The sequence below is a fragment of the Oncorhynchus tshawytscha genome, linkage group LG10, assembly GCF_018296145.1.
Source record: "Oncorhynchus tshawytscha isolate Ot180627B linkage group LG10, Otsh_v2.0, whole genome shotgun sequence".
In the NCBI taxonomy this organism is placed as follows: Eukaryota; Metazoa; Chordata; class Actinopteri; order Salmoniformes; family Salmonidae; genus Oncorhynchus; species Oncorhynchus tshawytscha.
This window is the reverse complement of record NC_056438.1, coordinates 737,611-764,573: the sequence shown is the minus strand read 5'-3', so window position 1 is coordinate 764,573 and position 26,963 is coordinate 737,611. Positions and strand designations below refer to the sequence as shown.

Sequence of the window (26,963 nt, the reverse complement as noted above, 5' to 3'; positions counted from 1 at the left end):
GTAACAGCGCCACCCTCAGGCCCTCCAGGTAGTCATTAGTAACAGCACCACCCTCAGGCCCTCCAGGTAAATACATGTAGTCATTAGTAACAGCACCACCCTCAGGCCCTCCAGGTAGTCATTAGTAACAGCACCACCCTCAGGCCCTCCAGGTAGTCATTAGTAACAGCACCACCCTCAGGCCCTCCAGGTAGTCATTAGTAACAGCACCACCTTCAGGCCCTCCAGGTAGTCATTAGTAACAGCACCACCCTCAGGCCCTCCAGGTAGTCATTAGTAACAGCGCCACCCTCAGGCCCTCCAGGTAGTCATTAGTAACAGCACCACCCTCAGGCCCTCCAGGTAAATACATGTAGTCATTAGTAACAGCACCTTCCTCAGGCCCTCCAGGTAGTCATTAGTAACAGCACCACCCTCAGGCCCTCCAGGTATTCATTAGTAACAGCACCACCCTCAGGCCCTCCAGGTAGTCATTAGTAACAGCACCACCCTCAGGCCCTCCAGGTAGTCATTAGTAACAGCACCACCCTCAGGCCCTCCAGGTAGTCATTAGTAACAGCACCACCCTCAGGCCCTCCAGGTAGTCATTAGTAACAGCACCACCCTCAGGCCCTCCAGGTAGTCATTAGTAACAGCACCACCCTCAGGCCCTCCAGGTAGTCATTAGTAACAGCGCCACCCTCAGGCCCTCCAGGTAGTCATTAGTAACAGCACCACCCTCAGGCCCTCCAGGTAAATACATGTAGTCATTAGTAACAGCACCTTCCTCAGGCCCTCCAGGTAGTCATTAGTAACAGCACCACCCTCAGGCCCTCCAGGTAGTCATTAGTAACAGCACCACCCTCAGGCCCTCCAGGTAGTCATTAGTAACAGCACCACCCTCAGGCCCTCCAGGTAGTCATTAGTAACAGCATCACCCTCAGGCCCTCCAGGTAGTCATTAGTAACAGCACCACCCTCAGGCCCTCCAGGTAAATACATGTAGTCATTAGTAACAGCACCACCCTCAGGCCCTCCAGGTAGTCATTAGTAACAGCACCACCCTCAGGCCCTCCAGGTAGTCATTAGTAACAGCACCACCCTCAGGCCCTCCAGGTATATATATGTAGTCATTAGTAACAGCACCACACTCAGTCCCTCCAGGTAGTCATTAATAACAGCACCACCCTCAGGCCCTCCAGGTAGTCATTAGTAACAGCACCACCCTCAGGCCCTCCAGGTAGTCATTAGTAACAGCACCACCCTCAGGCCCTCCAGGTAGTCATTAGTAACAGCACCACCCTCAGGCCCTCCAGGTAGTCATTAGTAACAGCACCACCCTCAGGCCCTCCAGGTAGTCATTAGTAACAGCACCACACTCAGTCCCTCCAGGTAGTCATTAGTAACAGCACCACCCTCAGGCCCTCCAGATAGTCATTAGTAACAGCACCACCCTCAGGCCCTCCAGGTAGTCATTAGTAACAGCACCACCCTCAGGCCCTCCAGGTAGTCATTAGTAACAGAACCACCCACAGGCCCTCCAGGTAGTCATTAGTAACAGCACCACACTCAGTCCCTCCAGGTAGTCATTAGAAACAGCACCACCCTCAGGCCCTTCAGGTAGTCATTAGTAACAGCACCACCCTCAGGTCCTCCAGGTAGTCATTAGTAACAGCACCACCCTCAGGCCCTCCAGGTAAATACAGGTAGTCATTAGTAACAGCACCACCCACAGGCCCTCCAGGTAGTCATTAGTAACAGCACCTCCCTCAGGCCCTCCAGGTAAATACATGTAGTCATTAGTAACAGCACCACCCTCAGGCCCTCCAGGTAGTCATTAGTAACAGCACCACCGTCAGGCACAAGGTGCACCTGTGTAATGATTTTATTATATTTTGACCAAATACTGCAGTGACACCTCTTGCACTGAGATGCAGTATCTTAGACCACTGAGATGCAGTATCTTAGACCACTGAGATGCAGTATCTTAGACCACTGAGATGCAGTATCTTAGACCACTGAGATGCAGTATCTTAGACCACTGAGATGCAGTATCTTAGACCACTGAGATGCAGTATCTTAGACCACTGAGCCAATCAGCTTCTTGATACGCCACACCTGTCAGGTGGATGGATTATCTTGTCAAAGGACAAATGGTGCATAAATTCTGAGAGAAATACTTTTTATGTGTGAATGAACATTTCTGGGATCTTTAATGATTTCAGCCATGGAGCACTGCTCCCGAGTGGCGCAGTGGTCTAAGGCACTGCATCTCAGTCACCCTGGTTCGAATCCAGGCCCATAGGGCGGTGCACAATTGGCCCAGTGTCACCTGGGCTGTCATTGTAAATAAGAATTAGTTCTTAACTGACTTGCCTAGTTAAATGAAATGTTGCATTTATATCTTTGTTCAGTATAGAAAACCAAAGCAGAGTAAGTTGCCACTTCACCCCATAGACATTAAAACCAGCTTCACCCCTCTCGCCAAAGTGAGCCAGAAAGGATTCCAATCTCTAGGCTCTTGTCGTTTTCATTGTTGTGAATCACTTCATCATATTACTAACAAGACAAGTAGTGGACAATGTTCCGATCTGATCGGACAGACATGGTTAGTACCGTTGTCAATCAGCTAGTAATAAACTATCACAGACCCGCGCAAAAAACATCAGAATCACAATATTGGTCCATTTAGCGCGTTCCCACCGCGTTCAACTAGGGCGAAAATCTGCCGCACCGCATGCAGTAGTCGGAGTTGGCTCTTTGGTACCAAATCAAGGCTGAATCGAACGCACCCTGGCCAATCAGGGACGAGTTTCCGCACATCTCAACACTCGGGTCCCCGCCCCCAGCGTTCTACTGACGGTAATCAGCCAACGGGGGCGGGCTGGGGGCGGGGTCTGAGCTCCATCCAGTTTGAACCTCTATCAACTGGCCTCCGTAGCAAAGCACACAGCGTCGACAACAACAACAACAACGTGAAACGAATTATTTCTATCTGACCGGTTAAAGTAAGTCATGGAAAAGATTACACGTTAGTAGTAGTCAAATTAAATGTTTTCCCTACATGAAGCCATTTAATGAAAAATGTACCTGAATAATTGTAGAAAACGTTAGTTTCCCCTTGCATGTTTAACTCGTATTTTTTCTGCTAAGTTACTGTACCGTTAACTGTTAACGTTACTGTACGGTAACGTTACTGTATATTAACGTTAGCTAACTACAAAGCGAGCCACCGAAACGTTACGTAGCTACATCGACATTTCACATGTAGTTAAAGTAAAAAATAAACTTGCTTTATTAAGGATGACTAATTTGATTACTCATTATTATTTTTCTTCTTCACACTAGCTAACGTTAACTAGCCGTAAGCTAGCAGCGTTAGCATCTTTAGCATAAATGCTAGCGCTGGGGGATGGGATGAGTTAGCAGCGCGTTAGGCGGGAAGCAAATGGTGGGCCCATTGTTCTCAACGAGCTAGCATGCTAGGTGGCAGCTAACCGGGCTAACCCTCACTGCAAACTCTATACAGTCTACTGCACACGGGTCTACAATGTTATCTGACGTGGATCCTAGCTAGTTAACCACTTTAGCTAGATGCTCTTGCATAAAATTAGTTAATAAATGTGTCTATTTTTCTCCCGTGGGTCATCAGTCAGTCGTGCCACCATGGTGAAAGGGGACGTTAATAAACCCAAGGGCAAGACGTCAGCCTACGCCTTCTTCGTCCAGACCTGCCGGGAGGAGCAGAAGATTAAACAACCCGACCAGTCGGTCAACTTCGCCGAGTTCTCCAAGCAGTGTTCTGAGAGATGGAGGGTACATATTGATACACACATCACAGGGTGTTATACCACCACGGTGTCTGTTATAACGGTGTTATACCACCACGGTGTCTGTTATAACGGTGTTATATCACTGTGTCTGTTATACCACTGTGTCTGTTATAATGGTGTTATATCACTGTGTCTGTTAAAACGGTGTTATATCACTGTGTCTGTTATACCACTGTGTCTGTTATAATGGTGTTATATCACTGTGTCTGTTATAACGGTGTTATATCACTGTGTCTGTTATAACGGTGTTATACCACTGTGTCTGTTATAATGGTGTTATACCACTGTGTCTGTTATAACGGTGTTATATCACTGTGTCTGTTACAACGGTGTTATACCACTGTGTCTGTTATAACGGTGTTATACCACTGTGTCTGTTATAGTGGTGTTATATCGCTGTGTCTGTTATAACGGTGTTATACCACTGTGTCTGTTATAATGGTGTTATACCACTGTGTCTGTTATAATGGTGTTATATCACTGTGTCTGTTATAACGGTGTTATACCACTGTGTCTGTTATAATGGTGTTATACCACTGTGTCTGTTATAATGGTGTTATACCACTGTGTCTGTTATAACGGTGTTATATCACTGTGTCTGTTATACCACTGTGTCTGTTATAATGGTGTTATATCACTGTGTCTGTTAAAACGGTGTTATATCACTGTGTCTGTTACAACGGTGTTATACCACTGTGTCTGTTATAACGGTGTTATATCACTGTGTCTGTTATAACGGTGTTATACCACTGTGTCTGTTATAACGATGTTATACCACTGTGTCTGTTATAATGGTGTTATACCACTGTGTCTGTTAAAACGGTGTTATATCACTGTGTCTGTTACAACGGTGTTATACCACTGTGTCTGTTATAATGGTGTTATATCACTGTGTCTGTTATAACGGTGTTATACCACTGTGTCTGTTATAACGATGTTATACCACTGTGTCTGTTATAATGGTGTTATACCACTGTGTCTGTTATAACGGTGTTATACCACTGTGTCTGTTATAATGGTGTTATACCACTGTGTCTGTTATAACGGTGTTATACCACTGTCTGTTATAATGGTGTTATATCGCTGTGTCTGTTATAACGGTGTTATACCACTGTGTCTGTTATAATGGTGTTATACCACTGTGTCTGTTATAATGGTGTTATATCACTGTGTCTGTTATAACGGTGTTATACCACTGTGTCTGTTATAATGGTGTTATACCACTGTGTCTGTTATAATGGTGTTATAGCACTGTGTCTGTTATAATGATGTTATATCACTGTGTCTGTTATATTGCTGTGTCTGTTATAACGGTGTTATATCACTGTGTCTTTTATACCGCTGTGTCTGTTATAATGGTGTTATACCACTGTCTGTTATAACGGTGTTATATCGCTGTGTCTGTTACAATGGTGTTATATCACTGTGTCTGTTATAGTGGTGTTATATCACTGTGTCTGTTATAATGGTGTTATAGCACTGTGTCTGTTATAACGGTGTTATACCACTGTGTCTGTTATAATGGTGTTATAGCACTGTGTCTGTTATAATGGTGTTATACCACTGTCTCTTATAATGGTGTTATACCACTGTGTCTGTTATAACGGTGTTATACCACTGTGTCTGTTATAATGGTGTTATACCACTGTGTCTGTTATAGTGGTGTTATACCACTGTGTCTGTTATAATGGTGTTATATCACTGTGTCTGTTAAATCCCGGTGTCTGTTATAATGGCGTTATATCACTGTGTCTGTTATATTGGTGTTATACCACTGTGTCTGTTATAGTGGTGTTATACCACTGTGTCTGTTATAATGGTGTTATATCACTGTGCCTGTTATACCACTGTGTCTGTTATAATGGTGTTATATCACTGTGTCTGTTATATCCCGGTGTCTGTTATAATGGCGTTATATCACTGTGTCTGTTATAATGGTGTTATACCACTGTGTCTGTTATAACGGTGTTATACCACTGTGTCTGTTATAATGGTGTTATACCACTGTGTCTGTTATAGTGGTGTTATACCACTGTGTCTGTTATAATGGTGTTATATCACTGTGTCTGTTATATCCCGGTGTCTGTTATAATGGCGTTATATCACTGTGTCTGTTATAATGGTGTTATACCACTGTGTCTGTTATAGTGGTGTTATACCACTGTGTCTGTTATAATGGTGTTATATCACTGTGCCTGTTATACCACTGCGTCTGTTATAATGGTGTTATATCACTGTGTCTATTATAACAGTGTTATACCACCACTGTGTCTGTTTTAATGGTGTTATATCACTGTGTCTGTTATAATGGTGTTATATCACTGTGTCTGTTATATTGGTGTTATACCACCACTGTGTCTGTTACAATGGTGTTATACCACTGTGTCTGTTATAATGGTGTTATATCACTGTGTCTGTTATAATGGTGTTTTATCGCTGTGTCTGTTATACCACTGTGTCTGTTATAATGGTGTTATACCACCACTGTGTCTGTTGTAATATACCACTGTGTCTGTTATAACGGTGTTATACCACTGTGTCTGTTATAATGGTGTTATAGCACTGTGTCTGTTATAACGGTGTTATATCACTGTGTCTGTTATAACGGTGTTATATCACTGTGCCTGTTATAACAGTGTTATACCACTGTGTCTGTTATAACGGTGTTATACCGCTGTGTCTGTTATAATGGTGCTATACCGTTGTGTCTGTTATAATGGTGTTATACCACTGTGTCTGTTATAACGGTGTTATACCACTGTGTCTGTTATAATGGTGTTATACCACTGTGTCTGTTATAATGGTGTTATACCACTGTGTCTGTTATAACGGTGTTATATCACTGTGTCTGTTATAATGGTGTTATATCACTGTGTCTGTTATAATGGTGTTATATCACTGTGTCTGTTATACCACCACTGTGTCTGTTATAACGGTGTTATATCACTGTGTCTGTTATAATGGTGTTATATCACTGTGTCTGTTATAACGGTGTTATATCACTGTGTCTGTTATAATGGTGTTATACCACTGTGTCTGTTATAATGGTGTTATACCACCACTGTGTCTGTTATTATGGTGTTATAGCACTGTGTCTGTTATAACGGTGTTATACCACTGTGTCTGTTATAATGGTGTTATAGCACTGTGTCTGTTTTAATGGTGTTATACCACTGTGTCTGTTATAACGGTGTTATATCACTGTGTCTGTTATAATGGTGTTATATCACTGTGTCTGTTATAATGGTGTTATATCACTGTGTCTGTTATAATGGTGTTATATCGTTGTGTCTGTTATAATGGTGTTATACCACCACTGTGTCTGTTATAATGGTGTTATGTCACTGTGTCTGTTATAATGGTGTTATACCACCACTGTGTCTGTTATAATGGTGTTATATCGTTGTGTCTGTTATAATGGTGTTATGCCACCACTGTGTCTGTTATAACGGTGTTATATCACTGTGTCTGTTATACCACCACTGTGTCTGTTATACCACCACTGTGTCTGTTATAACGGTGTTATATCACTGTGTCTGTTATACCACCACTGTGTCTGTTATACCACCACTGTGTCTGTTATAACGGTGTTATACCACTGTGTCTGTTATAACGGTGTTATATCACTGTGTCTGTTATAACGGTGTTATATCACTGTGTCTGTTATAACTGTGTTATATCACTGTGTCTGTTATAACTGTGTTATATCACTGTGTCTGTTATAACGGTGTTATATCACTGTGTCTGTTATAACTGTGTTATAATAATTGTGTGTGTAATAGAGAAGTTATAACTGTCTGTAGGCTTCCACTGATGATGTGTAATATAGTTGTGTGTTTATAACTGTGTGTGTGTGTAATAGTTATACCTGTGTTTGTGTGTAATAGTATATATATAATGTGGTGTGTTTTATAACTGTGTGTGTGTAATAGTATAATAATAGTAATAGTTATAACTGTGTTGTTATAATGTAGTGTGTTTTATAACTGTGTGTGTGTAATAGTATAATAATAGTAATAGTTATAACTGTGTTGTTATAATGTAGTGTGTTTTATAACTGTGTGTGTGTAATAGTATAGTAATAGTTATAACTGTGTTATAATGTAGTGTGTTTTATAACTGTGTGTGTGTAATAGTATATATATATAATGTAGTGTGTTTTATAACTGTGTAATAGAGAAGTTATATGTATATATTGTATTAGTATTAATATGTAATGTAATATGTTAAATGTATTAATGTAGTGTGTTTATAACTGTGTTTGTGTGTAATAGTTATAACTGTGTTTGTGTGTAATAGTATATATATATAATGTAGTGTGTTTTATAACTGTGTGTAGGCTTCCACTGCGATTGACAAGCGTCGTTTTGAGGACATGGCGAAGAACGACAAGGTGCGTTATGAGAGGGACATGAGGGGGTACGTCCCCCCCAAGGGGATGGCCAAGAGTGGTAGGAGGAAGAAGGACCCCAACGCTCCCAAACGACCCCCGTGAGTCACACACTACTGTATATCCATCACATATGGCCAGCTTCACTCTAACCCTCCTCCCTCCATCACATATGACCTGCTTCCCTCTAACCCTCCTTCCTCCATCACATATGACCTGCTTCCCTCCCCTCCATCCATCACATATGACCTGCTTCCCTCCTCCGTCCATCACATATGACCTGCTTTCCTCTAACCCTCCTCCCTCCATCACATATGACCTGCTTCCCTCTAACCCTCCTCCTCCGTCCATCACATATGACCTGCTTCCCTCTAACCCTCCTCCCTCCATCACATATGACCTGCTTCCCTCCTCCATCCATCACATATGACCTGCTTCCTCCTCCCTCCATCACATATGACCTGCTTCCCTCCTCCATCCATCACATATGACCTGCTTCCCTCCTCCATCCATCACATATGACCTGCTTCCCTCCTCCCTCCATCACATATGACCTGCTTCCCTCTAACTCTCCGTCCTCTTCCTCCCCCAGGTCTGCCTTTTTTGTGTTCTCAGCAGAGTTCCGTCCGACGGTCAAACAGGAGTTCCCAGGTACAGTAATGATGACAGTATTACTACCAGGAGTTCCCAGGTACAGTAATGATGACAGTATTACTACCAGGAGTTCCCAGGGTCACTAATGATGACAGTATTACTACCAGGGTCACTAATGATGATGATGATGACAGTATTGCTACCAGGAGTTCCCAGAGTCACTAATGATGACAGTATTACTACCAGGAGTTCCCAGGGTCAATAATGATGACAGTATTACTACCAGGAGTTCCCAGGGTCACTAATGATGACAGTATTACTACTAGGAGTTCCCAGGGTCACTAATGATGACAGTATTACTACCAGTCTCCAGGCTGTTCTATAGGAGAGTCTAATAGTAATGTATATATACATATAATAATGTATATATTACTGTCTCCAGGCTGTTCTATAGGAGAGTCTAATAGTAATGTATATACACATATAATAATGTATATATTACTGTCTCCAGGCTGTTCTATAGGAGAGTCTAATAGTAATGTATATACACATATAATAATGTATATATTACTGTCTCCAGGCTGTTCTATATGAGAGTCTAATAGTAATGTATATACACATATAATAATGTATATATTACTGTCTCCAGGCTGTTCTATAGGAGAGTCTAATAGTAATGTATATACACATATAATAATGTATATATTACTGTCTCCAGGCTGTTCTATAGGAGAGTCTAATAGTAATGTATATACACATATAATAATGTATATATTACTGTCTCCAGGCTGTTCTATATGAGAGTCTAATAGTAATGTATATACACATATAATAATGTATATATTACTGTCTCCAGGCTGTTCTATAGGAGAGTCTAATAGTAATGTATATACACATATAATAATGTATATATTACTGTCTCCAGGCTGTTCTATATGAGAGTCTAATAGTAATGTATATACACATATAATAATGTATATATTACTGTCTCCAGGCTGTTCTATAGGAGAGTCTAATAGTAATGTATATACACATATAATAATGTATATATTACTGTCTCCAGGCTGTTCTATAGGAGAGTCTAATAGTAATGTATATACACATATAATAATGTATATATTACTGTCTCCAGGCTGTTCTATAGGAGAGTCTAATAGTAATGTATATACACATATAATAATGTACAGTTGAAGTCTGTAGTTTACATACACTTAGGTTGGGGTCATTAAAACTTGTTTTTCAACCTCTCCACAAATTTCTTGTTTACAAACTATTTTTGGCAAGTCGGTTAGGACATCCACATTGTTCATGACACAAGTCATTTTTACAACAATTGTTTACAGTCAGATTACTTCACTTATAATTCACTGTATCACAATTCCAGTGGGTCTGACTGTGCCTTTAAACAGCTTGGAAAATTCCAGAAAATTATGTCATGGCTTTCGAAGCTTCTGATAGGCTAATTGACATCATTTGAGTCAATTGGAGGTGTACCTGTGGATGTATTTCAAGGCCTACCTTCAAACTCAGTGCCTCTTTGCTTGACATCATGGGAAAATCAAAAGAAATCAGCCAAGACCCTAGAAAAAAATGGTGGACCTCCACAAGTCTGGTTCATCCTTGGGAACAATTTCCAAACGCCTGAAGGTACCACGTTCATCTGTACAAACAATAGTACACAAGTATAAACACCATGGGACCACGCAGCTGTCATACCGCTCAGGAAGGAGACGCGTTCTGTCTCCTAGAGATGAATGTACTTTGGTGTGAAAAGTACAAATCAATCCCAGAACAACAGCAAAGGACCTTGTGAAGAGGATGGAGGAAACAGGTACAAAAGTATCTATATCCACAGTAAAACGAGTCCCATATCGACATAACCTTAAAGGCCGCTCAGCAAGGAAGAAGCCACTGCTCCAAAACCACCATAAAAAAAGCCAGACTACGGTTTGCAACTGCACATTGTCACGCCCTGACCTTAGAGATCCTTTTTATGTCTCTATTTTGGTTTTGGGCGTGAGTTGCTGTTCTATGTTTTGTATTCTATGTGTAGTTGCCTGTTCTGCACTAGCCATATTCCTTGGATAGTTTGTGGGTTGTTATTCTATGTGTAGTTGCCTGTTCTGCACTAGCCATATTCCTTGGATAGTTTGTGGGTTGTTATTCTATGTCTAGTTGCCTGTTCTGCACTAGCCATATTCCTTCACTGTTCCTTTTGTTGTTAAGTTCTGTTCAGTTCAGTGTCCTCTCTTTAATTAAAGAGTTAAGTTCCCTTACGACGCTGTGCCTCGGTCTCCTCTTTACGACGAACGTGATAACATGGGGACAAAGATCATACTTTTTGGAGAAATGTCCTCTGGTCTGATGAAACAAAAATAGAACTGTTTGGTCATAATGACCATCGTTATGTTTGGAGGAAAAGGGGGGAGGCTTGCAAACCGAAGAATACCATCCCAACCGTGAAGCACGGGGGTGGCAGCATCATGTTGTGGGGGTGATTTGCTGCAGGAGGGACTGGTGCACTTCACAAAATAGATGGCATCATGAGGTCGGAAAATGATGTGGATATATTGAAGCAACATCTCAAGACATCAGTCAGGAAGTTAAAGCTTGGTCGCAAATGGGTCTTCCAAATGGACAATGACCCCAAGCATACTTCCAGTTCTGGAAAAATGGCTTAAGGACAACAAAATCAATGTATTGTGAGTGGCCAGCACAAAGCCCTGACCTCAATCCTATAGAAAATTTGTTGGCAGAACTGAAAAGGCGTGTGCGAGCAAGGAGGCCTACAAACCTGACTCAGTTACAACAGCTCAGTCAGGAGGAATGGGCCAAAATTCACCCAACTTATTGTGGGAAGCTCGTGGAAGGCTACCTGAAATGTTTGGCCCAAGTTAAACAATTTAAAGGCAATGGTACCAAATACTAATTGAGTGTATGTAAACTTCTGACCCACTGGGAATGTGATGAAAGAAATAAAAGCTGAAATAAATCATTCTCTCTACTATTATTCGGACATTTCACATTCTTAAAATAAAGTGGTGATCCTAACTGACCTAAAACAGGGAATTTTTACTAGGATTAAATGTCAGGAAATGTGAAAAACTGAGTTTAAATGTATTTGGCTAAGGTGTATGTAAACTTCTGTCTTCAACTGTATATACTACTACCTCTTATAGAACAGCCTGGAGACAATAATATGTACACTATTATATATATATACCCCTATGAGGTACTATATACACTGCTCAAAGAAATAAAGGGAACACTAAAATAACACATCCTAGATCTGAATGAATTAAATATTTTTATTAAATATTTTTTTCTTTACATAGTTGAATGTGCTGACAACAAAATCACACAAAAATGATCAATGGAAATCAAATTTATCAACCCATGGAGGTCTGGATTTGGAGTCACACTCAAAATTAAAGTGGAAAACCACACTACAGGCTGATCCAACTTTGACGTAATGTCCTTAAAACAAGTCAAAATGAGGCTCAGTAGTGTGTGTGTGGCCTCCACGGGCCTGTATGACCTCCCTACAACGCCTGGGCATGCTCCTGATGAGGTGGCGGATGGTCTCCTGAGGGATCTCCGCCCTGACCTGGACTAAAGCATCCGCCAACTCCAGTCTGGTGCAACGTGGCGTTGGTGGATGGAGCGAGACATGATGTCCCAGATGTGCTCAATTGGATTCAGGTCTGGGGAACGGGCGGGCCAGTCCATAGCATCAATGCCTTCCTCTTGCAGGAACTGCTGACACACTCCAGCCACATGAGGTCTAGCATTGTCTTGCATTAGGAGGAACCCAGGGCCAACCGCACCAGCATATGGTCTCACAAGGGGTCTGGGGATCTCATCTCGGTACCTAATGGCAGTCAGGCTACCTCTGGCGAGCACATGGAGGGCTGTGCGGCCCCCCAAATAAATTCCACCCCACACCATGACTGACCCACCGCCAAACCGGTCATGCTGGAGGATGTTGCAGGCAGCAGAACGTTCTCCACAGCGTCTCCAGACTGTCACATCTGTCACATGTGCTCAGTGTGCACAGGGCACCAGTGGCGAATTTGCCAATCTTGGTGTTCTATGGCAAATGCCAAACGTCCTGCACGGTGTTGGGCTGTAAGCACAACCCCCACCTGTGGACATCGGGCCCTCATACCACCCTGATGGAGTCTGTTTCTGACCATTTGAGCAGACACATGCACATTTGTGGCCTGCTGGAGGTCATTTTGCAGGGCTCTGGCAGTGCTCCTCCTGCTCCTCCTTGCACAAAGGCGGAGGTAGCGGTCCTGCTGCTGTGTTGTTGCCCTCCTACGGCCTCCTCCACGTCTCCTGATGTACTGGCCTGTCTCCTGGTAGCGCCTCCATACTCTGGACACTACGCTGACAGACACAGCAAACCTTCTTGCCACAGCTCGCGTTGATGTACCATCCTGGATGAGCTGCACTACCTGAGCCACTTGTGTGGGTTGTAGACTCCGTCTCATGCTACCACTAGAGTGAAAGCACCGCCAGCATTCAAAAGTGACCAAAACATCAGCCAGGAAGCATAGGAACTGAGAAGTGGTCTGTGGTCACCCCCTGCAGAACCACTCCTTTATTGGGGGTGTCTTGCTAATTGCCTATAATTTCCACCTGTTCCATTTGCACAACAGCATGTGAAATTTATTGTCAATCAGTGTTGCTTCCTAAGTGGACAGTTTGATTTCACAGAAGTGTGATTGACTTGGAGTTACATTGTGTTGTTTAAGTCTTCCCTTTATTTTTTTGAGCAGTGTAGTATGTATAAACTGGAAGTAGAGGTATGTATTATTGTCTCCAGGCTGTTCTATATGAGGTAGTATATATATATATATATATATATATATATAATGTATGTATTATTGTCTCCAGGTTGTTCTATAGGGGGTAGTATATATATATATATAATGTATGTATATGAGGTAGTATATGTAATGTATATATTATTGTCTCCAGACTGTTCTATAGGATGTAGTAGTCGTGTATATATATATAATGTATATATTATCGTCTCCAGGCTGTTCTATAGGAGAGACAGCTAAGAAGCTGGGGATCATGTGGGGTCAACAGACTCCAACCCAGAAACAGCCGTTTGAAGAGAAGGCTCTCCGACTGAGGGAGAAATACGACAAGGTACTCTACGTTACTACGGTAACAAACACGCACACAGATACAGGACTTTAACATGGCTTCACATTAGCTTATTTAGCCACTTGTCCTTTGGAGTAGTAGGACATATATTTTGCTTGTCCAAAATCTCCGTAACACCATTTTTACACAATGACAGGAACCCCTTTTAAAAAATTGCATTAGTATCTTAGAAAATCAGTATATACAGTGAATTCAGGAAGTATTCAGACCCCTTGACTTATTCCACATTTTGTAACGTTACAGCCTTATTCTAAAAATGGATTAAATAGTTTTTCCCCCTCATCAATCTACACACTATAATGACAAAGCAAAAAAATGTTTTTTAAAGAAAACGTCACATTTACATAAGTATTCAGACCTTTTACTCAGTACTTTTTTGAAGCACCTTCGGCAGCGATTACAGCTTCTAGTCTTCTTGGGTTTGATGCTACCAGCTTGGCACACCTGGATGGGGAGCGTCGCTGCTCAGCTATTTTCAGGTCTCTCCAGAGATGTTCGATCAGGTTCAAGTCCGGGCTCTGGCTGGGCCACTCAAGGACATTCAGAGACTTGAGACATTCAGAAGCCACTCCTGTGTTTTCTTGTCTGTGTGCTTAGGGTCGTTGTCCTGTTGGAAGGTGATCCTTCACCCCTGTCTGAAGTCCTGAGAGCTCTGGAGCAGGTTTTCATCAAGGATCTCTCTGTACTTTGCTCCATTCATCTTTCCCTTGATCCTGACTAGTCTCCCAGTCCCTACCGCTGAAAGACATCCCCACAGCATGATGCTGCCACCACCATGTTTCACCGTAGGGATGGTGCCAGGTTTCCTCCAGATGTGATGCTTGGCATTCAGGCCAAAGCGTTCAATCTTTGTTTCTTCAGACCACAGAATCTTGTTTCCCATCGTTTGAGAGTCTTTGGGTGCCTTTTGGCAAACTCTAAGCGGGCTGTCATGTGCCCTTTTACCAAGGAGTGGCTTCCGTCTGGACACTCATAAAGGTCTGAATGGTGCAGAGATGGTTGTCTTTCTGGAAGGTTCTCCCATCTCCAAAGATGAACTCTGGGGCCCTGTCAGAGTGACCCTTGGGTTCTTGGTCACCTCCCTGACCAAGGCCCCTTTCCCCTGATTGCTCAGTTTGGCCTGGCGGCCAGCTCTAGGAAGAGTCTTGGTGGTTCCAAACTTCTTCCATTTAAGAATGATGGAGGCCACTGTGTTCTTGGGGACCTTCAATGCTGCAGACATTGTTTGGTACCCGTCTCCAGTTCTGTGCCTCAACACAATCCTGTCTCGGAGCTCTACGGACAATTCCTTCGACCTCATGGCTTGGTTTTTGTTCTGAAATGCACTGTAAACTGTGGGACCTTATATGGACAGGTGTGTGCCTTTCCAAATCATGTCCAATCAATTTAATTTGCCACAGGTGGACTCCAATCAAGTTGTAGAAACATCTCAAGGATGATCAATGGAAACAGGATGCACCTGAGCTACATTTTGAGTCTCATAGCAAAGAGTCTGAATACTTATGTAAATAAGGTATGTGTTTTTTATTTTTCATGAATTTGAAAACATTTCTAAAAAAACAGTTTTCTTTTTATCATTATGGGGTGTTGTGTGTAGATTGATGATGACATCATTATGGGGTATTGTGTGTAGATTGATGATGACATCATTATGGGGTGTTGTGTGTAGATTGATGATGACATCATTATGGGGTATTGTGTGTAGATTGATGATGACATCATTATGGGGTGTTGTGTGTAGATTGATGATGACATCATTATGGGGTGTTGTGTGATGACATCAGATTGATGATGACATCATCATTATGGGGTGTTGTGTGTAGATTGATGATGACATCATTATGGGGTGTTGTGTGTAGATTGATGATGACATCATTATGGGGTGTTGATTGATGATGACATCATTATGATTGAGATGATGACATCATTATGGGGTGTTGTGTGTAGATTGATGATGACATCATTATGGGGTGTTGTGTGTAGATTGATGATGACATCATTATGGGGTGTTAGTGATGATGACATCATTATGATTGTGTGTAGATGATGACATCATTATGGGGTGTTGTGATTGATGATGACATCAGATTGGGTGTTGTGTGTAGATGATGACATCATTATGGGGTATTGTGTGTAGATTGATGATGACATCATTATGGGGTGTTGTGTGTAGATTGATGATGACATCATTATGGGGTATTGTGTGTAGATTGATGATGACATCATTATGGGGTGTTGTGTGTAGATTGATGATGACATCATTATGGGGTGTTGTGTGTAGATTGATGATGACATCATTATGGGGTATTGTGTGTAGATTGATGATGACATCATTATGGGGTGTTGTGTGTAGATTGATGATGACATCATTATGGGGTATTGTGTGTAGATTGATGATGACATCATTATGGGGTATTGTGTGTAGATTGATGATGACATCATTATGGGGTGTTGTGTGTAGATTGATGATGACATCATTATGGGGTGTAGATTGATGATGACATCATTATGGGGTGTAGATTGATGATGACATCATTATGGGGTATTGTGTGTAGATTGATGATGACATCATTATGGGGTATTGTGTGTAGATTGATGATGACATCATTATGGGGTATTGTGTGTAGATTGATGATGACATCATTATGGGGTATTGTGTGTAGATTGATGATGACATCATTATGGGGTGTTGTGTGTAGATTGATGATGACATCATTATGGGGTGTTGTGTGTAGATTGATGATGACATCATTATGGGGGGTATTGTGTGTAGATTGATGATGACATCATTATGGGGTGTTGTGTGTAGATTGATGATGACATCATTATGGGGTATTGTGTGTAGATTGATGATGACATCATTATGGGGTATTGTGTGTAGATTGATGATGACATCATTATGGGGTATTGTGTGTAGATTGATGATGACATCATTATGGGGTATTGTGTGTAGATTGATGATGACATCATTATGGGGTATTGTGTGTAGATTGATGATGACATCATTATGGGGTGTTGTGTGTAGATTGATGATGACATCATTATGGGGTATTGTGTGTAGATTGATGATGACATCATTATGGGGTATTGTGGGTAGATTGATGATGACATCATTAGAGGGTATTGTGTGTAGATTGATGATGACATCATTATGGGGTATTGTGTGTAGATTGATGATGACATCATTATGGGGTATTGTGTGTAGATTGATGATGACATCATTATGGGGTATTGTTGTGTGTAGATTGATGATGACATCATTATGGGGTATTGTGTGTAGATTGATGATGACATCATTATGGGGTGTTGTGTGTAGATTGATGATGACATCATTATGGGGTATTGTGTGTAGATTGATGATGACATCATTATGGGGTATTGTGTGTAGATTGATGATGACATCATTATGGGGTATTGTGTGTAGATTGATGATGACATCATTATGGGGTGTTGTGGGTAGATTGATGATGACATCATTATGGGGTGTTGTGTGTAGATTGATGATGACATCATTATGGGGTATTGTGTGTAGATTGATGACGACATCATTATGGGGTATTGTGTGTAGATTGATGATGACATCATTATGGGGTGTTGTGGGTAGATTGATGATAACATCATTATGTGGTATTGTGTGTAGATTGATGATGACATCATTATGGGGTATTGTGTGTAGATTGATGATGACATCATTAGAGGGTATTGTGTGTAGATTGATGATGACATCATTATGGGGTATTGTGTGTAGATTGATGATTTTTCAAATCAAATCAAATTTTATTTGTCACATACACATGGTTAGCAGATGTTAATGCGAGTGTAGCGAAATGCTTGTGCTTCTAGTTCCGACAATGCAGTAATAACCAACAAGTAATCTAACTAACAATTCCAAAACTACTGTCTTATACACAGTGTAAGGGGATAAAGAATATGTACATAAGGATATATGAATGAGTGATGGTACAGAGCAGCATAGGCAAGATACAGTAGATGGTATCGAGTACAGTATATACATATGAGATGAGTATGTAAACAAAGTGGCATAGATAAAGTGGCTAGTGATACATGTATTCCATAAGGATGCAGTCGATGATATAGAGTACAGTATATACGTATGCATATGAGATGAATAATGTAGGGTAAGTAACATTATATAGGGTAGCATTGTTTAAAGTGGCTAGTGATATATTTACATCATTTCCCATCAATTCCCATTATTAAAGTGGCTGGAGTTGAGTCAGTGTCAGTGTGTTGGCAGCAGCCACTCAATGTTAGTGGTGGCTGTTTAACAGTCTGATGGCCTTGAGATAGAAGCTGTTTTTCAGTCTCTCGGTCCCAGCTTTGATGCACCTGTACTGACCTCGCCTTCTGGATGATAGCGGGGTGAACAGGCAGTGGCTCGGGTGGTTGATGTCCTTGATGATCTTTATGGCCTTCCTGTAACATCGGGTGGTGTAGGTGTCCTGGAGGGCAGGTAGTTTGCCCCCGGTGATGCGTTGTGCAGACCTCACTACCCTCTGGAGAGCCTTACGGTTGAGGGCGGAGCACCGTACCAGGCGGTGATACAGCCCGCCAGGATGCTCTCGATTGTGCATCTGTAGAAGTTTGTGAGTGCTTTTGGTGACAAGCCGAATTTCTTCAGCCTCCTGAGGTTGAAGAGGCGCTGCTGCGCCTTCTTCACGATACTTTTAATCGTTGCTATGGGAACGACATCTTCAACGAACGTTCTAATGAACTCGCACACCGAATCAGCGTATTCGTCAATGTTGTTGTCTGACGCAATACGAAACATCTCCCAGTCCACGTGATGGAAGCAGTCTTGGAGTGTGGAGTCAGCTTGGTCGGACTAGCGTTGGACAGACCTCAGCGTGGGAGCTTCTTGTTTTAGTTTCTGTCTGTAGGCAGGGATCAACAAAATGGAGTCGTGGTCAGCTTTTCCGAAAGGGGGGCGGGGCAGGGCCTTATATGCGTCGCGGAAGTTAGAGTAACAATGATCCAAGGTCTTTCCACCCCTGGTTGCGCAATCGATATGCTGATAAAATGTATGGAGTCTTGTTTTCAGATTAGCCTTGTTAAAATCCCCAGCTACAATGAATGCAGCCTCCGGATAAATCGTTTCCAGTTTGCAGAGAGTTAAATAAAGTTCGTTCAGAGCCATCGATGTGTCTGCTGGGGGGGGATATATACGGCTGTGATTATAATCGAAGAGAATTCTCTTGGTAGATAATGCGGTCTACATTTGATTGTGAGGAATTCTAAATCAGGTGAACTGTAACGGTTTTCTAGTGGTGATGAAAGAGAGTCGGACCAAACTGCAGCGTTCGATTGTCCATGTTTAATATACCAAAGAAAACACGAACTTACAAAAAAAACAATAAACGAAACAAACAGCCTATCTGGTGCAAACTAACAACGAGTACACATAGGACACTAAGGACAATCACCCACGACAAACTCAAAGAATATGGCTGCCTAAATATGATTCCCAATCAGAGACAACGATAAGCACCTGCCTCTGATTGAGAACCACTCCAGACAGCCATAGACCTTGCTAGACAACCCACTAAGCTACAATCCCAATACCACCACCAAAACCCCAAGACAAACACACCACAATTACAAAAACCCCATGCCACACCCTGGCCTGACCAAATACATAAAAATAAACACAAAATACTTTGACCAGGGCGTGACATGAACAGAAGGATTTGAGTTCCTGTATGTTTCTTTCATCACACCATGTCACGTTAGTCATAAGGCATACGCCCCCGCCCCTCTTCTTACCAGAAAGATGTTTGTCTCTGTTGGCGCGATGCGTGGAGAAACCCGTTGGCTGCACCACCTCGGATAGCGTCTCTCCAGTGAGCCATGTTTCCGTGAAGCAGAGAACGTTACAGTCTCTGATGTCCCTCTGGAATGCTACCCTTGCTCGGATTTCATCAACCTTGTTGTCTAGAGGCTGGACATTGGCAAGAAGAATGCTAGGGAGTGGTGCACGATGTGCCCGTCTCCGGAGTCTGACCAGAAGACCGCCTCGTTTCCCTCTTTTTCGGAGTCGTTTTTTTGGGTCGCTGCATGGAATCCACTCCGTTGTCCTGTTTGTAAGGCAGAACACAGGATCCGCGTCGCGAAAAACATATTCTTGGTCGTACTGATGGTGAGTTGACGCTGATCTTATATTCAGTAGTTCTTCTCGACTGTATGTAATGAAACCTAAGATGACCTGGGGTACTAATGTAAGAAATGAAACACTGCATAGTTTCCTAGGAACGCGAAGCGAGGCGGCCATCTCTGTCGGCGCCGGAATACTTCGATGACATCATTATGGGGTACTGTGTGTAGATTGATGATGACATCATTATGGGGTATTGTGTGTAGATTGATGATGACATCATTATGGGGTGTTGTGTGTAGATTGATGATGCCATCATTATGGGGTGTTGTGTGTAGATTGATGATGACGTCAGACAACAACATTGACGAATACGCTGATACGGTGTGCGAGTTCATTAGAACGTGCGTTGAAGATGTCGTTCCCATAGCAACGATTAAAACATTCCCTAACCAGAAACCGTGGATTGATGGCAGCATTCGTGTGAAACTGAAGGCACGAACCACTGCTTTTAATCAGGGCAAGGTATCTGGTAACATGGCTGAATACAAACAGTGCAGCTATTCCCTCCGCAAGGCTATCAAACAAGCTAAGCGCCAGTACAGAGACAAAGTAGAATCTCAATTCAACGGCTCAGACACAAGAGGTATGTGGCAGGGTCTACAGTCAATCACGGACTACAGGAAGAAACCCAGCCCAGTCACGGACCAGGATGTCTTGCTCCCAGGCAGACTAAATAACTTTTTGCCCGCTTTGAGGACAATACAGTGCCACTGACACGGCCTGCAACGGAAACATGCGGTCTCTCCTTCACTGCAGCCGAAGTGAGTAAGACATTTAAACGTGTTAACCCTCGCAAGGCTGCAGGCCCAGACGGCATCCCCAGCCGCGCCCTCAGAGCATGCGCAGACCAGCTGGCCGGTGTGTTTACGGACATATTCAATCAATCCCTATACCAGTCTGCTGTTCCCACATGCTTCAAGAGGGCCACCATTGTTCCTGTTCCCAAGAAAGCTAAGGTAACTGAGCTAAACGACTACCGCCCGTAGCACTCACATCCGTCATCATGAAGTGCTTTGAGAGACTAGTCAAGGACCATATCACCTCCACCCTACCTGACACCCTTGACCCACTCCAATTTGCTTACCGCCCAAATAGGTCCACAGACGATGCAATCTCAACCACACTGCACACTGCCCTAACCCATCTGGACAAGAGGAATACCTATGTGAGAATGCTGTTCATCGACTACAGCTCGGCATTCAACACCATAGTACCCTCCAAGCTCGTCATCAAGCTCGAGACCCTGGGTCTCGACCCCGCCCTGTGCAACTGGGTACTGGACTTCCTGACGGGCCGCCCCAGGTGGTGAGGGTAGGCAACAACATCTCCTCCCCGCTGATCCTCAACACTGGGGCCCCACAAGGGTGCGTTCTGAGCCCTCTCCTGTACTCCCTGTTCACCCACGACTGCGTGGCCATGCACGCCTCCAACTCAATCATCAAGTTTGCGGACGACACAACAGTGGTAGGCTTGATTACCAACAACGACGAGACGGCCTACAGGGAAGAGGTGAGGGCCCTCGGAGTGTGGTGTCAGGAAAATAACCTCACACTCAACGTCAACAAAACTAAGGAGATGATTGTGGACTTCAGGAAACAGCAGAGGGAACACCCCCCTATCCACATCGATGGAACAGTAGTGGAGAGGGTAGCAAGTTTTAAGTTCCTCGGCATACACATCACAGACAAACTGAATTGGTCCACTCACACAGACAGCATCGTGAGGAAGGCGCAGCAGCGCCTCTTCAACCTCAGGAGGCTGAAGAAATTCGGCTTGTCACCAAAAGCACTCACAAACTTCTACAGATGCACAATCGAGAGCATCCTGGCGGGCTGTATCACCGCCTGGTATGGCAACTGCACCGCCCTCAATCGTAAGGCTCTCCAGAGGGTAGTGAGGTCTGCACAACGCATCACCGGGGGCAAACTACCTGCCCTCCAGGACACCTACACCACCCGATGCTACAGGAAGGCCATAAAGATCATCAAGGACATCAACCACCCGAGCCACTGCCTGTTCACCCCGCTGCCATCCAGAAGGCGAGGTCAGTACAGGTGCATCAAAGCTGGGACCGAGAGACTGAAAAACAGCTTCTATCTCAAGGCCATCAGACTGTTAAACAGCCACCACTAACATTGAGTGGCTACTGCCAACACACTGTCAATGACACTGACTCTACTCCAGCCACTTTAATCATGGGAATCGATGGGAAATGATGTAAATATATCACTAGCCACTTTAAACAATGCTACCTTATATAATGTTACTTACCCTACATTGTTCATCTCATATGCATACGTTGATACTGTACTCTATATCATCGACTGCATCCTTATGTAATACATGTATCACTAGCCACTTTAACTATGCCACTTGGTTTACATACTTATCTCATATGTATATACTGTACTCGATATCATCTACTGTATCTTGCCTATGCTGCTCTGTACCATCACTCATTCATATATCCTTATGTACATATTCTTTATCCCCTTACACTGTGTATGACAGTAGTTTTTTTTGGAATTGTTAGTTAGATTACTTGCTCGTTATTACTGCATTGTCGGAACTAGAAGGACAAGCATTTCGCTACACTCGCATTAACATCTGCTAACCATGTGTATGTGACAAATAAAATTTGATTTGATTTGATTTGATCATTATGGGGTATTGTGTGTAGATTGATGATGCCATCATTATGGGGTGTTGTGTGTAGATTGATGATGACATCATTATGGGGTGTTGTGTGTAGATTGATGATGACATCATTATGGGGTATTGTGTGTAGATTGATGATGACATCATTATGGGGTGTTGTGTGTAGATTGATGATGACATCATTATGGGGTGTTGTTTGTAGATTGATGACATCATTATGGGGTATTGTGTGTAGATTGATGATGACATCATTATGGGGTATTGTGTGTAGATTGATGATGACATCATTATGGGGTATTGTGTGTAGATTGATGATGACATCATTATGGGGTGTTGTGTGTAGATTGATGATGACATCATTATGGGGTGTTGTTTGTAGATTGATGATGACATCATTATGGGGTATTGTGTGTAGATTGATGATGACATCATTATGGGGTATTGTGTGTAGATTGATGATGACATCATTATGGGGTATTGTGTGTAGATTGATGATGACATCATTATGGGGTGTTGTGTGTAGATTGATGATGACATCATTATGGGGTGTTGTGTGTAGATTGATGATGATCATTATGATGATGACATCATTATGGGGTATTGTGTGTAGATTGATGATGACATCATTATGGGGTACATTGTGTGTGTGTAGATTGATGATGACATCATTATGGGGTGTTGTGTGTAGATTGATGATGACATCATTATGGGGTGTTGTGTGTAGATTGATGATGACATCATTATGGGGTGTTGTGTGTAGATTGATGATGACATCATTATGGGGTGTTGTGTGTAGATTGATGATGACATCATTATGGGGTATTGTGTGTAGATTGATGATGACATCATTATGGGGTGTTGTGTGTAGATTGATGATGACATCATTATGGGGTGTTGTGTGTAGATTGATGATGACATCATTATGGGGTGTTGTGTGTAGATTGATGATGACATCATTATGGGGTGTTGTGTGTAGATTGATGATGACATCATTATGGGGTGTTGTGTGTAGATTGATGATGACATCATTATGGGGTATTGTGTGTAGATTGATGATGACATCATTATGGGGTGTTGTGTGTAGATTGATGATGACATCATTATGGGGTATTGTGTGTAGATTGATGATGACATCATTATGGGGTGTTGTGTGTAGATTGATGATGACATCATTATTGATGATGACATCATTATGGGGTATTGTGTGTAGATTGATGATGACATCATTATGGGGTGTTGTGTGTAGATTGATGATGACATCATTATGGGGTGTTGTGTGTAGATTGATGATGACATCATTATGGGGTGTAGATTGATGATGACATCATTATGATTGTGTGTAGATTGATGACATCATTATGGGGTGTTGTGTGTAGATTGATGATGACATCATTATGGGGTGTTGTGTGTAGATTGATGATGACATCATTATGGGGTATTGTGTGTAGATTGATGATGACATCATTATGGGGTGTTGTGTGTAGAGATTGACATCATTATGATGAGATGACATCATTATGGGGATGACATCATTGTGTGTAGATTGATGATGACATCATTATGGGGTGTTGTGTGTAGATTGATGATGACATCATTATGGGGTGTTGTGTGTAGATTGATGATGACATCATTATGGGGTATTGTGTGTAGATTGATGATGACATCATTATGGGGTATTGTGTGTAGATTGATGATGACATCATTATGGGGTATTGTGTGTAGATTGATGATGACATCATTATGGGGTGTTGTGTGTAGATTGATGATGACATCATTATGGGGTATTGTGTGTAGATTGATGATGACATCATTATGGGGTGTTGTGTGTAGATTGATGATGACATCATTATGGGGTATTGTGTGTAGATTGATGATGACATCATTATGGGGTGTTGTGTGTAGATTGATGATGACATCATTAGAGGGTGTTGTGTGTAGATTGATGATGACATTTGTATTCATTTGATCCATTTTAGAATAAGGCTGTAATGTATCTAAATGTGGAAAAAGTCAAAAGGTCTGAATGGCTTTCTGATCAAAATATACCACTGCCCCTTTAAGGCTCTCCTGGAGGATGATATGGCTGCATACCGCTCCAGCTGTATAACACCATCTCTCTGTCTGTAGGATATGGCTGCATACCGCTCCAGCTGTATAACACCATCTCTCTGTCTGTAGGATATGGCTGCATACCGCTCCAGCTGTATAACACCATCTCTCTGTCTGTAGGATATGGCTGCATACCGCTCCAGCTGTATAACACCATCTCTCTGTCTGTAGGATATGGCTGCATACCGCTCCAGCTGTATAACACCATCTCTCTGTCTGTAGGATATGGCTGCATACCGCTCCAGCTGTATAACACCATCTCTCTGTCTGTAGGATATGGCTGCATACCGCTCCAGCTGTATAACACCATCTCTCTGTCTGTAGGATATGGCTGCATACCGCTCCAGCTGTATAACACCATCTCTCTGTCTGTAGGATATGGCTGCATACCGCTCCAGCTGTATAACACCATCTCTCTGTCTGTAGGATATGGCTGCATACCGCTCCAGCTGTATAACACCATCTCTCTGTCTGTAGGATATGGCTGCATACCGCTCCAGCTGTATAACACCATCTCTCTGTCTGTAGGATATGGCTGCATACCGCTCCAGCTGTATAACACCATCTCTCTGTCTGTAGGATATGGCTGCATACCGCTCCAGCTGTATAACACCATCTCTCTGTCTGTAGGATATGGCTGCATACCGCTCCAGCTGTATAACACCATCTCTCTGTCTGTAGGATATGGCTGCATACCGCTCCAGCTGTATAACACCATCTCTCTGTCTGTAGGATATGGCTGCATACCGCTCTGGTGCGAACGTTAAGCGGGTGCCGATGCGACCCGGTCCCGGTGGCTCGTCCAATATGATGCCCCACGCCATGGCTGGTGGCGACGATGATGATGACGACGACCTGGAGGACGATGATGACGAAGATGACGACGATGATGAGTAAAGTGTTAGCGTAGTGTTCGTGCCTGTTGGATTGGTGCGTTCGATTTAGCGCTCGCCTAGTGGGCGGAGTTTGCGCATTTTGAGACCATTCCATTGGTCCTAAAGTGGAAACTCCGCCCTCCCAGGGTCGCGGCGAGGTAAAACGGACGAACCCAGTTCCACCGGAATCCTAACGGGCCAGAGGAGGAATCTGATTGGCTGAAAGTTATGTGTGCCTGTCAGTGACCCTGCAGGGTTGAGGGCTGACCAGAGGTCAAAGGTTAGTTAGGTCAGGGGTTAGTTAGAGCTGGACTGGACCAGACACGACCTAAAGGGGACTCATAATATCACCGTGTAACTGAATAGTCGTCATCGCAAACATCTGTAACCCTGGAAACAGTTGCTGTGGGCCAACATGTCCAATAGCAGACCTCTGTTGGGGTTGGATAAGAGCTGAATGTTGTGGGTGTCTTCATTCGGTGTTGCTGTTTGTAGAAGGTTGTTGTTGTTCCCAGGGTTGTGTGTGGTCCTAGTGGTGTTCAGGCTCTACAATATTATCACGTGTCGTAACAGAGCTGTGTGACGCTACAGACTCTTTTAAAATATACACTTTATTTTTTTGTTTTTAATTTTCTTTTTTAATGGAAAAATGTGTCCTGAAACAATATGTAGAAATTGACTTTTATAATAAAAAAAATTATGATTCTGAAAATGTTTTTTTGTGTTTTATCTAATCCTGTTCCAACACTGACATGACGCAGTAAATGTAACAAATAATTAAAGAGCGGCAGTAAGATAACAATAGTGGGCCTATATACAGGGGGTACCGGTACAGAGTCAATGTGGAGGCTATATACAGGGGGTACCGGTACAGAGTCAATGTGGAGGCTATATACAGGGGGTACCGGTACAGGGTCAATGTGGAGGCTATATACAGGGGTACTGGTACAGAGTCAATGTGGAGGCTATATACAGGGTGTTATGGTACAGAGTCAATGTGGAGGCTATATACAGGGTGTTACGGTACAGAGTCAATGTGGAGGCTATATACAGGGGTACTGGTACAGAGTCAATGTGGAGGCTATATACAGGGGTGTTACGGTACAGAGTCAATGTGGAGGTTATATACAGGGGGTACCGGTTCAGGCTCTACAGCACAGAGTGAATGTG

The 26,963-nt window shown here is 42.8% G+C and overlaps 1 protein-coding gene across 3 annotated transcripts; it reads left to right on the top strand.

Annotated features, from left to right (window-relative positions):
• Positions 1-2,862: 2,862 nt before the first annotated feature.
• LOC112241626 (high mobility group protein B2-like) lies at positions 2,863-26,505 on the top strand. 3 transcript variants are annotated; one of them, XM_042327964.1, is made up of 6 exons: positions 2,863-2,986; positions 3,631-3,794; positions 8,151-8,302; positions 8,794-8,852; positions 13,843-13,976; positions 25,651-26,505. In XM_042327964.1, exons 2-6 carry the CDS (start codon positions 3,645-3,647, stop codon positions 25,813-25,815), a joined length of 660 nt encoding a protein of 219 aa, XP_042183898.1. In that variant the 5' UTR covers positions 2,863-2,986; positions 3,631-3,644; the 3' UTR covers positions 25,816-26,505. The 3 variants fall into 3 exon arrangements, with proteins under 3 accessions (XP_042183898.1, XP_042183899.1, XP_042183900.1); XM_042327965.1 differs by having other exon boundaries at positions 2,935-2,986; positions 13,843-13,958; XM_042327966.1 differs by lacking the exon at positions 25,651-26,505 and adding an exon at positions 24,937-25,574 and having other exon boundaries at positions 2,935-2,986; positions 13,843-13,958.
• Positions 26,506-26,963: the final 458 nt, after the last annotated feature.

Excerpts from the sequence above, each read along its gene's own strand:
- LOC112241626 (XM_042327964.1), top strand. The coding sequence starts at position 3,645 with ATGGTGAAAGGGGACGTTAATAAACCCAAGGGCAAGACGTCAGCCTAC. Across the intron at positions 8,303-8,793 it reads AACGCTCCCAAACGACCCCC|GTCTGCCTTTTTTGTGTTCT; the intron begins GTGAGTCACACA and ends TTCCTCCCCCAG. Across the intron at positions 13,977-25,650 it reads AGGTACTCTACGTTACTACG|GATATGGCTGCATACCGCTC; the intron begins GTAACAAACACG and ends CTCTGTCTGTAG.